Below are 12,090 nucleotides of genomic sequence, written 5' to 3'. Positions count from 1 at the left end.
AGATGAGTAACTGAAAACGCTTGCATGCGTATTTGTAGTCGTTAAAACCATAAATTTTCAATGTACAGATTGTTACACCTAAGTGTAACAATCTGAGTCCTGGGCACCAAGGTCTAGCCTAAGATAAGTATGCCACGACTACGTGTAACCAACTGGTACATTATCCAAAATTGCTATATTTTGGATAATGTACCGGTTGGTTACTAGGGACTATATTTTATCTCAAAACTCCCACGGGAGCGAAGCCCCGGGCAACATTTAGTAATATATACATAGATAGAAGCAATGAAGTATAGTCGTCGCAAGTTGTGACTTACAACAGTGGACAAATTCCAAAATTTAATTCTCCAGTCGTTGACATGGAATACAAGCCTGCGAGGCTAAAATGGAATTTGGTGAAAAATGTTTGCCGCAAGCAGTCGGAACGTTGGGAAAAAAATATAAATAACCTGAACAGAAGATTGTCAGCTCTACAAAAATAGAAGACAGTACCAAATAACCGTCTTTCGAAGAAATAACTACACAATATTTTTTATTTTTCAGAACTCTGAAAGCAATGAGTAGTAACTCATTGTTCTGTATACCACATCGTATTCTAAATAGGTATACAAGTATAATCTGTTTGGGTGACGTAGACCAGAGATAACACAATAAATAAAATAATGTTATTAAACCCAACAGAAAAAAAGTCTGTCAGGTACAAAAATTATAACGTATTCAACGTCAACTGTCAAAGTCATACCTAATTTGTAAAGATAGTGATGTCAAATGCAACACTTGAGTGTTTTACGGAAAACCACAGCGCGTTTTAACTAGCACCGAGCGCCATCTAGGGACGAATGAGCAAACTGATTTGAACAACAAATAGACAATATATATAATTAATTTTATATATATATCAAATTCAAATTGATGACTATTATACTTATACAGTATGATGGTTAGATGTACGCGAACTTTTTGAAAGAGTGAAGTGGTTTTTTTTAATTACTTACCGCCCTAAGGCATTTCTAGCTACATTATTACCCTAGAGCGCTTATTGGTCACATACAAGCCCCATTTGGAGGTAATAAGGACCTGCTCACCGAACATGAGAGATGTAAAATAATATAAATAGTGTATTACCCGGGTTGAGCAGGATGACGGCCTTGAGCGCGACGTACTCGGCCTGGTCGACGCGCAGCGAGCGCATCTTGAGCGCCAGCTCCGACAGCACGCGGTCGAAGATCTGCCCCACGCCCGCCTGCAGCGCCGAGTTGCGGTGCAGCGTCATGCCTGCCCATTACATTACACACACGCGAGTGCTCGAATACTTGATACAGTACAATTACAATTTTGAAGATTCGACAGACGACCGCTCGCCGTTCTAGCCTCTCTGGGAATGCTCTTGTTCCCATATCGGCTACCGAAGCTATGTGTCCCTTAATCGCCTAGAACGATATCCACAGGATTGTCTACGTACAAGTAAATTGTTATAACGGAAGCGCCGTCTATCGACACATCTATGTTATAATCTAATTTAGATTTGCATTAAAGTAGATTTTGCATGAAAGAGTGAAAAACACACACACAAGGATGTACCTTACAAAACTTCGCATTCATATATACTAGCCGCCCGTCCCGGCATCACTCAGATAAAAACTTAATAAATTATACACGTAAACCTTCCTTAGAAACCACACTATCTAATGGTGAAAACCGCATAAAATACGTACAATCGTTTCTGAATTTATCGCGAACAGATAAACAGACGCGACAGAACTTTGTTTTATAATATCTATGTTAGGATAAGCCAAATTATGGAAAAAACAATATTGTTGTCGGGCAAAGAGGTTAAACGTGAAGATAAAAAGACATGGAAAAGACCCCCATCTATATAAGATATGACACGTTTGAAAAAATAAAATGAAATAAAAAAACACAAAATGAAACATAAAACTTACCTGGCATAAGACACATTAACTGCGGCGGTGACGTGGTTCTCGAGCCGTCGACATTATCTCGTTCGTCGGTCAAATACTGAAAACAAATAATTAAGAAATAAACGCGGGCATTATTACGCCTACTCGGTTTACATAAATTAATATCATTTTAGAGGAAACTGGTTCTAGTTGATCATGAATAGTCTTAATTTAGTATGAATGAGTATTTACCACAGAATGCTTTCATCATTTTAGTTTTTAGGTTTTTATACCTCAAAAAATTTTAGCCCACACAGGAACACTTCGTTGTCGATGGACAACGAAGTGTTCCAAAGACAGATGTGTCTCATATGTCTGTTGGTCTGACCCAGGAACGCATAGATCAATAGTTATCAAATTAATAAGTTCAATAATGCAGCTATTGTATAGCTGAAAGCTGTATAAGAGTAATATAGTACCATAGATTTCCAGGCGATAGCGAACAATAACAGCTCGTTCCAGGACACCTTGCCTTCACCTGGTCCTCCCAGCTCCAAATGGCAGAAGTGCGGACTCACATGTCCACGCCACTACTGTACTAGAGTGGTACAATACCTCCATAGATCTCTAGGCGATGGTGAACAGTAACAGCTCTTTCCAGGACGCCTTGAAAAGCTTCACCTGGTCCTCCATCTTCAAACGGGAGAAGTGCGGACTCACATATCCAAGCCACTAACATAGCCGTTACATAGCTGCAAGCTATATAAGGATGTTAAGATACCTCCATAGATCTCCAGGCGATGGCGAACAGTAGCAGCTCATTCCAGGACGCCTTGATCAGCGTCACCTGGTCCTCCAGCTCCAACTGGGAGAAGTGCGGGATGTCGCGCGCCCACACCACTAACGCAGCTATTTGTTTGTTGCCTGAAATTCGTTATTATACTATTTAATATGTAGCCAACGAAAAGTTTCCTTTATTTTTGTAAAAAAAAAATTAATTAAAAATAAAAATAAAAAAAATTGAATTGACGGGCGATATGTTTCTTTTTAGAAGTGACCATTATTAAACTGTGGGAATTGACTTTTAAGTGCTAATGTACATAAGCAGTAATATATGCCCGTCTATTTTTCAAATAAATGACAACTTGTATCAGGGTTAAAGCCCTTGCAACAGAATTCCTGTGCAGCACTTTTGCTGCACTGTTATATGGAATTATAACGTGTGCATTGCATGTATACGCGCAAGAGCGTGCTGGATACGCATTAGATGTGTACTGGAGGGGAGGATTTTCACGCCACCAAAGTTCATTTCATCAGTTTTCTCAATTTTTTCTGAAAGTCTAACATTGTTTCTGCATTTACGAAGGAAAATTACTGTCAGAATTTCGAGCGAACGCATCGATCGGTCGAATTTTTTTGTTTATAAAATTATATTTAATACAATTTTATAAATTGGCCAAGTATTTGCAGAATCTACATAACGAATCTGTAAATAACCTAAAAATAACTCTTCAGAGAAATAAAGAATCTGTATTATGAGGATAAATTAGATTTCCAAGAAATTAAGGTACAGAAATTAAGTACAATTAATTAATTTTATTGCTTTCGGACACGAAAATTATTTCAATTCTAAATAAGAGTTCGACTAGCCGGTTTTTCTATTTTATTGAATTATTTTACACAATATCTTAAGAACAAAAACATATAAATCTCCAGAGATTTACGTCTCACTTAGCTGTCCTGTGTTTTCTATGCATGAGGGTGCCAACTATTACGGACACACCTTTGTAAATAACTAATGTGCAAGTGATAAATAGAAAACATTAAGCTGAACTAGATACTGTTATATGTAAGTAAATAATTGTATTTTCTTTACACACGTATTTATTTTAAAATCTAATTATAAATTTAATTTGTAAATTGATTTCTTTGGAGAAAAATCTGTATTGTGCCGTTTCTTCTTCACTTACGCTTTAAAGGCGGTGAGTAACTTAATCTTAAATAAAATATTGACGTTCACGTTGCCAACTACTTTGTAAGCTATGAGAATTTAAGAGAGCAAAATTTTGACCTTGAGCAATCTTCAAATCAAGCGAACACAAAAACGATAGCTCTATATTTGGCGAAGGCAAAAGTAAAACTTTGTACTGCATACATTGGTCGTTGCCAGTCGGGTTGCATTAGCAAACAAAGAGCTACTTGCGCTTGCGCAGGCGCCGCGAAGTCATCTTTGTCCTTCAGCGGGAGTGCGCTGTTTCCGAGAAGTATGGAAAACCAACTATTTCAAACATTCTCTGTCCTTTTTGCTGTTTTGTATCATTAAATACTTGGCAGAGCATACGTTCAAAACAGGCCCCTGATTAAGCGGAACCACAATTTTTTTATGGAAATTATAGAAGTATATAGTTATGAAAGTCTTCTTAAATTATTCTTATTTGAATGATTATAAAATTTATATTGACCCAAATCAAATCAACATTGATAAAACCTATACATGTGTCAAAGTAGAGTGCTTAAAAACAACGAAAGTAATTAGTTCAGTAAAAATACCAAGCATTATCTTGTTATTACAAAATAAATAATAAGCATTAAAATTCCGATATTATCCGCAGCATCCGCCATTAAAATACAAACCAGTCCTCGTCATACAAGCATATGCTATGCTATCATAATTATGTACATAAGATCAATTCAATATATTTACACATAAATTTTGTACATTGTAATTTAGATATATTTATTTTCTTGTGAAATAAATTAGACTAAGATAACAAAACGCAATGAAAAAAGATTTTTATTCCTATTTAAATCCTTCAACAAGGAAAACTATCCAAATCCTTCAACAAGGAAAACGATCCAACTACTTTCCCAACTAAGCTGCAAAGTATACAGATAAAAAACATCCCTGTTCTAATTTTAGCCATGAGCCATCTAAGGAAATTTAAGACGATTTTGTGGGAGAAATACAGTTTTACACAACATTGTGACAGGGAACGGAGAAGGTGTTATATTTAGCTTTTAATCAGTAATCTTTAATTAGTGTCTAATGTAATCTTTCAGATATCTAATAAACATTTGCATTGCATTTGTGCATATTGCCTCCCAGTGGCGCGTTGGAAAATTATTTTTATTTATAGTTGTTTTTGTGTATTTAATTTTGTGAAATGTATAATAAATTAATTTTTACTCAAAAATAAAAATAAAACTATTTTTGTTTTTCAGTAAAACTTCTTTATTTCTACGACAAAAAATTCGATATACATTTTTTTTTTCTAAAGAACACCGAATACGCGGACAGTAAACATTTAATTTAGCTGTCTTACGTTCATACGATGCATAAAACGAATATATTCCTTTAAATAAACGAGCCTTATATTGGAATGTGATTCGCCATTGTATTGTTATGGTCATCACATCGCTCCTATTTGGGAGCGGCTAACTAGCCGAGAGCACTTCTGTTTTTTCTGAATTGCTGCATTTTTCTCCCGCGGACATAATACAATAGGAAAATAATCAGGCAGAAGTGGCGTTTTAAAAATAAGCTATATTAAGCATTTGCTCCGTCAGTTTCTATATTGGAAACCTTTATATACCTTTCTGGTTCTGTAATAAACTTATAACCGTCTTTACAACGAATTGATTACTTATTTCTACGTCATTACAATACATAGCACTACACCAAATATAAAATATGACAGTAATTCTGCTTTCACTGTAGAGTCCAAAGTTTAAAACTACCCTTCGCTTGGTATTTATTATTGTATTAAACAAACCCCCGTGAATTCCCAATATAAGGTAACCTAGCTTCCTGAATATCTAATCTATCCCTGTGCCAAACAAGTTGTTACACAATAATAATTATATATATATTGCAAATCTTCATGACTTCTCTGAAAAAGATGCATTTATGTTCATACAATAGAATAAATAAGTCGCAAAATTTGAATGTCACACAAACACTTTTCTAAATGATCTATGATAATATATATTAAGTTGTCTATGCTGCGACATGAAAAAATATGTTAATATCATTGAAGTGTATCCCATTAATAAGATATACAATTATGTCGAGATGGCGGCATAATTCATGTGGTCGTTATTTATGTGACATTTGCACATAATTTAAATTGTAACATATAAATTGACGTTCTCAGAAGTGACAGATCGTATCGGCAGATTAAAAAATAAATATATTTGTTCCCTTTATATTCTGGACATTAACCTTTTCATATAAAACTTGCGATAAGTGAGAATTTCACTTACTACTGCAACTTTGAAAAATAATAAGACACAGCCATAAAGTTCAAAATAGAGATACACATCTGCCCAATATGATAGAATCGTTTTAATGACTTTAGATGTATATTTAATTAATTATTGAGTTCCTGGCATTGTAGAAGAGTAAAGGCTGAGTACTACGCTGTAACTACTTAAATAGTAATCACTATTATTATATGATGGCACAGCACAGATAATAAAGGCCTTAGCTGACAATGGTAACATAATTATCTCAGATGCGACGTGTAGTTGCCGCCTTAGAATACGACCATTCCATATCTTCCCGAGGATGTTGTACGAGGCAACCAAGAGATAAGAAGACTTGACCAGTGAAGGGAGCAACCGCATTCTTAAAAGAGTTTATATCAGCCAGGCGGCCGGTCGAAAAATCACAGGCGAACCTTAATGACATTTTTAAACAAATCCCGGAATTCACAGAATCACAATCACAACCGCGAATACAGATACGTTTATGGGAGTGAGATCTCCTTTTTTGAGCGTAGCAAACCGAAACGCGCTTTGCATGCTATCAAGTAAAAAGGCACCTTTTCACTTGTATGTGTCACGACTCTTAAGCGACTTCAAAGTCAAATACTTTTTGTTTTGCCCAAGTGAGCCAGAGCTTGAAGGAAAGAGAGGGATGACAGTATATCTCACCTATCTGACAGAGACTGGAGACGGGCGCGCGGAACTTGGGCGGCACGTTGCTGTCGGGGCCCACGCGCAGGAACTGGAACTCCTCGCTGGTGTCCGCCACCAGGGCTTCCATCTCCAGCAGACGCTCGATTGACAGCTCCTGCGAAATCGCATTTACAGTTGAAGGGGATATTTTCATTTTCAAAAAGTTACTGTGGCAATAAACCCCAGACCACATAGTCAGCAACGCTCGTGTGACACCCCGTGGTGTTGCAGGAATCCATAAGCTGCGGGGACCACTTCCCATGAGGTGTGCCGATCTACATATGTTTGCCTGATTATAATCTCACATACAATACAAGGCCAAGAGTCGCGATAATCAAACCCCAGCTGGAAATTGGGTTAATTCTAGATAGAATTGAAATACAATTTTATACAGACAAGTTGTTCGTCCATTATCTATAATATAAATAATTGTATTTATTTCAACGTATACATTGACAGTTAACTAACTCGGATAAATCCATGAATACATATTACAAATTTGAAAGTGTAAGTGTTTGTTTGTAGTTCTTTCACGTGATAACGAAGTAATGTGTTAGGTTGTTTTTGGTGCGGATATATTTGGGAGAGCTGGAGAGTGACATAGACATACTTTTGAGGCTGGCGAAGGATTTGTGCGTTCGAATTAAGTGCATAGACATTGACAACAACAAACATAATAGCACATCTATACTATTATTATAAAGACTTAAGCGTTTGTGAGTTTGTATGTTTGAGGCGGGTAATCTCCGAAACTACCAAACCGATTTAAAAAATTCTTTCACCATTAGAAAGGTACATTAGCCAAGAATGCTATAGGCTATATTTTATTACAAAATTCCCACGGGAGCAAAGCCCCAGGCAACATCTAGTACAATACAATTTCACGAAATGCTGATATTACATATTACCTTATATCTGTTCCAAATATCATCATTTCCGGCCCATCGGTTTAGCCGTAAAAGTGTGACAGACAGATTTTCAAATTAAATTATTATTAAGCAAACACCACATGATGTATGCAATGCATGAGAAAGGACACAAGGGGATTTAATATTCACCAGTCAGTCATCTTACCATTGACAAGCACTTGACATGGAGTGGATCAGTGGACCATTTATCTATCAAGATAACAGGATGCCACACGGTCCTTTTAATAAACCTTGAGTAGATCAAAAACAATAACGTAACAACTCCTTCAATTCTGAAACTTTTCGGTTTTATGAGGAATGTGATTTTGATACAGTACAGTACAATCTCGTCTTTATCCTCTCCAGGGTACCTAGGGGACCCTGAAGTTGTCATACTCGATGGCCACGTTTTGCAAGATGGCAGGCTATTAATGGGACTCGCGTATGAGAATCTCCAGTTTTAGGATTTTGAAATATGTCAGATAAAGTTAACTTAAATATAGGGAAGAAGACTATCATAATTTCATTACCACAAAAGAGAATGGCATTTTAATATGAGACAAATTAAATTAACAAGCAATACAATTGATAAATGCCATCGTTTCAATCGTTAAATTCATGCAGGCCATGTTGTAAAATTAAAAACAAACCGAATAAAAAGTCAATTGATGGCAAAGGTATCACCACAAAAACGTTCGAATCAATAGCTTTGGAGGCAGCCAATATATTCGGCAAATATAAATTGCGCGCCGTCATCGTGGCCAGGGCCGAACTGTTCAAAGCGGCGTTGACGGCAATAGCCGGGCCCCGCTCATGGGGAAGAGGAAAAATCGCGTTATACTCGCATTTAACTACTATACAGGTGAGGTGAATTGTCAATGAAATAGCAACTGGAACTTGATGATGGAAATTTGCTACGAGACCAAGATGTTGTTTATTTTTGTATAAAACAGAGGATATGAAATAGTAAATCACAGTATTATTTCGCCATCGAATTAAAACATCTTAAGGATTATAAAGCAGACTTGAAAGAATAAACTAGTTATGCTTTAAATTAAGAAAAAATAATCTCTCATATTACCTCAGGGCTCCTATATCACATTTTTCAGAGGGCCCTCAAAATATTTCGGCACGGCCCTGGTCGCAAAAGAAGCAATACGATACAAGATCGATAGGATAGGCAGGGTAATAAACAATGAAATCTGTGGCGAATCACTCCGACCACTTTTATTATGGCCGGTTTAATTATTCGCCGACAGCGCTTTATTAGATGTTGCGATTTCATTAAGGTATGGTGAATTATTGTCGTATACCTTTCTTTGTCTCGGTTGTATACAAATATGTCTTGTAGGTATTACTCATTGCCAATCAAAATGCAAATATTATTAGCACTCCGGGTTACAACTGAATAAATATTTATGATTGCAATGGAAACGCGCATTTTCTTTTTTTTACACCATTTTACTTTTTATGTGGTATCCGTTCCATGCGATTAACAATTCTGCCACGAGAGATTTTCTTACGTCTGTTCAAAAAATACATAAAGATCGATTCGGGGAGAATTCTTGAATTTAGGCTGGTAAACGCATTGTAATGAACACAATAAATATAAAATAGCAGCTCCTAGGCTTTATAAGATGATAGTGAAAGTGAACACAAACTTTAAAATCAAGAAATATCAGTGCACAACTAACAATTACCATAAGAATCTCCATCAACATTCCAATGTAGACTACAACTATAAAGCGGGTGCAGATTCGCGTCATGCAGTAACAACGGTTGCACAAATGAAATGTTCTAACCTCTGCGCTCACCTGTACCGAGCTGCTGGGGTGCGCGTCTTCTGTGCCCCTCGCCGCTCGCTGCCTCTCCTCCTGCACGGCCTCCCGCTTCATCCCGCACGCGAGGCACTTTTGGTACCGACAGTACTGGCATCTGTTCCTTTGCCGCTTGTCTATGATGCAATTCCTCTCTTCGCGACACGCGTACGAGAGGTCCTTCCGGACCGTCCGTTTGAAAAATCCTTTGCAACCTTCGCAGCTGGAAATAAAAGTGGTTAAATAAATATACCAAATTATGCTTGTGTTTTGGTCCTCTACCAAATATATGTACAGAAGTAGTCTCTTTGTGGCTGAGATGAAAAGTGTACAATGTTATAAATTCTTTATTGTGCATGCTATTTCTTTGTTCATTGATAAACGAATTAGAGACATTTTTGTTCTCCACATCACACTATACTGTATCATTAACAAATGTTGGTACATATTACACGAGAGGCAAATGGCAAAATCATGGCATTGGAACTCAAAAGTATAGATTAGAGCTCAAAGGCAGAGTCTAAATTGGTAGGTCTAAATTGATACCTTGCGATCACAACATGTATTTAAATTAATAATTAAGCTACATCTCGTTTCTATGTTCAAATCATGATGGCGGTGTTGAAATATTTGCAGTTATAATATTCTAGCCAGTCATAAACAAAAGTTTCAACAAGATCGTAAACTTTGCATAATCTTTGTGGTAATTATATGTGTCACCACATATCACATTAGCGGAAGACCAAATGTATATGTATATAAAAAGACTAGTGTAACATCCATTTTATACTTCTAGTATACTACACAGTATAATAAAGAGTGCTAGCGTGTACTACAGTTGGAACAAGAAACTATGAGAATAACACGCAGACTGCAACGACTGATCATAAAAATAAACTGAATTGCCAGTACATTACGACCAAGAACGTACAAGCGATCTGCAGCAGACAGCTTTCCAGGGAAATAAAAATACGTGTAGTACGTACGGTAATAAAAACAACAGATATTTTAAAATTAATGGTGCCAGAGTCTCCTTGATGGGAAAATGTATGTCCAAACCAATCGGTGCCTAATAATTTTAATTAACTTATTTTATTAATACTTTACAAAATCTTATTTGATATCCTACTAATCTTACTAGTCAGGTTTGAGTGTGTGATTGTGCGAGGATGTTTGTGATTGACCAATCTTTCTCTGATCTGAGCATTTTGCCGGTTTCTTCCACAGCCGTTAAGCGTCGGTGCCCAGGGTTCGCTTTCCTACTTTTTCGTCTTCACTTCGCACAGTCGCGGCATCCCTTAACCCTATATTGCTCTTATTTGTTAAAAAGAAAACAAAACGATATTCGCATGGCAGCTAAATAGAAAAAAAAAATATTATTCAAACAAAGTGAAGAAAGGATGAATCATATCGTGTCTTGGCGGAGTCACTTGATGATCGGTCACTGTGGACAGACGACAATGGCACATTAAATATCTCAAACCGAGGAAATAAGCCTTATAAGCATCTTATAAGGCTATAAAGCATAGTCTGGAGCGTGAACTCGCATTCACACTATTTTAGTATGTATTTAAATTTTTATTAACATTTTATTATCACCACAGAACGCGATAATTAGACAAAACTTTATATAGCGTTGGTTTTTTAATTGTTAGCAATATTTTATTATTATAAAATATGTGTTTATGTACATGGCTCTGAAAAATATTGCGAATGAAGAATTTTATTTTTTTTATGTAATCGTAGAATTCGAGACCTATTTACTCGTATATTCATATAATTAATTTAGGATATAATAAATCAATAAAATCTATAAATGCACTTTGAATATAAATAACACTTATAACAAGATATATAAGTAATAATTATAACAAGACTACATCGGTGGCGCAGTGGTAAAGTTCTTGCCTCCAAGAGGCCCCGGGTTCGAACCCCGGTCGGGCCATGATGGAAAATGATCTTCTTCTGATTGATCCGGGTCTTGGATGTTTATCTATATATATAAGTATAATATTATAACATCAAATCCCCCGCTTCTGAGAGGATAATATTCAGAAGCAGTCAACCGATTTCCCTTATTATATTACTGGTGAAATAGTACAACTTGTATTATTCCTAAGTGACAGTAATAATTTAGAATATAGTATCGTTGAATTAGTAATTCCCATAACACAAGTCTCGAACTTACTTTGGGGCTAGCTCAATCTGTGTGATTATACTTATTTATATGTATAACTTTTTGGCTAATATTACGAATAGCTACAGATGACAATCAATTTAGGTTATGAGTCTATTGATAGACTTCTAACAATAAAAACAAACCTACGAGTACAGTAGGAAGGAATGAAATGAGCAAACGGCGGCCTTTGGTCAGAGTGGGATATCGTAAATTAAATTTAAAAATACATATTTATAAGTTACGCTACATCTTATATCCAATCGACACGTTACTCGTTTCGTGTTTGCAATTTTAAATGTCAGACATAAATCATTAACGATATTTAT

General features: G+C 36.1%; 1 protein-coding gene across 14 annotated transcripts in view; it reads right to left on the bottom strand.

Annotated features, from left to right (window-relative positions):
- Nucleotides 1–12,090, bottom strand: part of usp (ultraspiracle) — a 39,533-nt gene that overhangs the window by 3,641 nt on the left and 23,802 nt on the right. For 10 of the 14 annotated variants that reach the window (XM_053750830.2, XM_053750847.2, XM_053750797.1 and 7 more), the window contains 5 exons: nt 9,571–9,808; nt 6,837–6,975; nt 2,683–2,825; nt 1,944–2,019; nt 1,126–1,275 (listed from right to left, as the gene is read on the bottom strand). In XM_053750830.2, coding sequence (XP_053606805.1) covers nt 1,126–1,275; nt 1,944–2,019; nt 2,683–2,825; nt 6,837–6,975; nt 9,571–9,808 — 746 coding nt within the window. The remainder of the gene's footprint in view (nt 1–1,125; nt 1,276–1,943; nt 2,020–2,682; nt 2,826–6,836; nt 6,976–9,570; nt 9,809–12,090) is intronic. The other 4 variants (XM_053750839.1, XM_053750855.2, XM_053750822.2 and 1 more) reach the window with 1 other exon arrangement.

The sequence above is a fragment of the Plodia interpunctella genome, chromosome 1, assembly GCF_027563975.2.
Source record: "Plodia interpunctella isolate USDA-ARS_2022_Savannah chromosome 1, ilPloInte3.2, whole genome shotgun sequence".
In the NCBI taxonomy this organism is placed as follows: Eukaryota; Metazoa; Arthropoda; class Insecta; order Lepidoptera; family Pyralidae; genus Plodia; species Plodia interpunctella.
The sequence above is the reverse complement of the archived record's forward strand: the minus strand, read 5'-3'. Positions and strand labels throughout refer to the sequence as shown.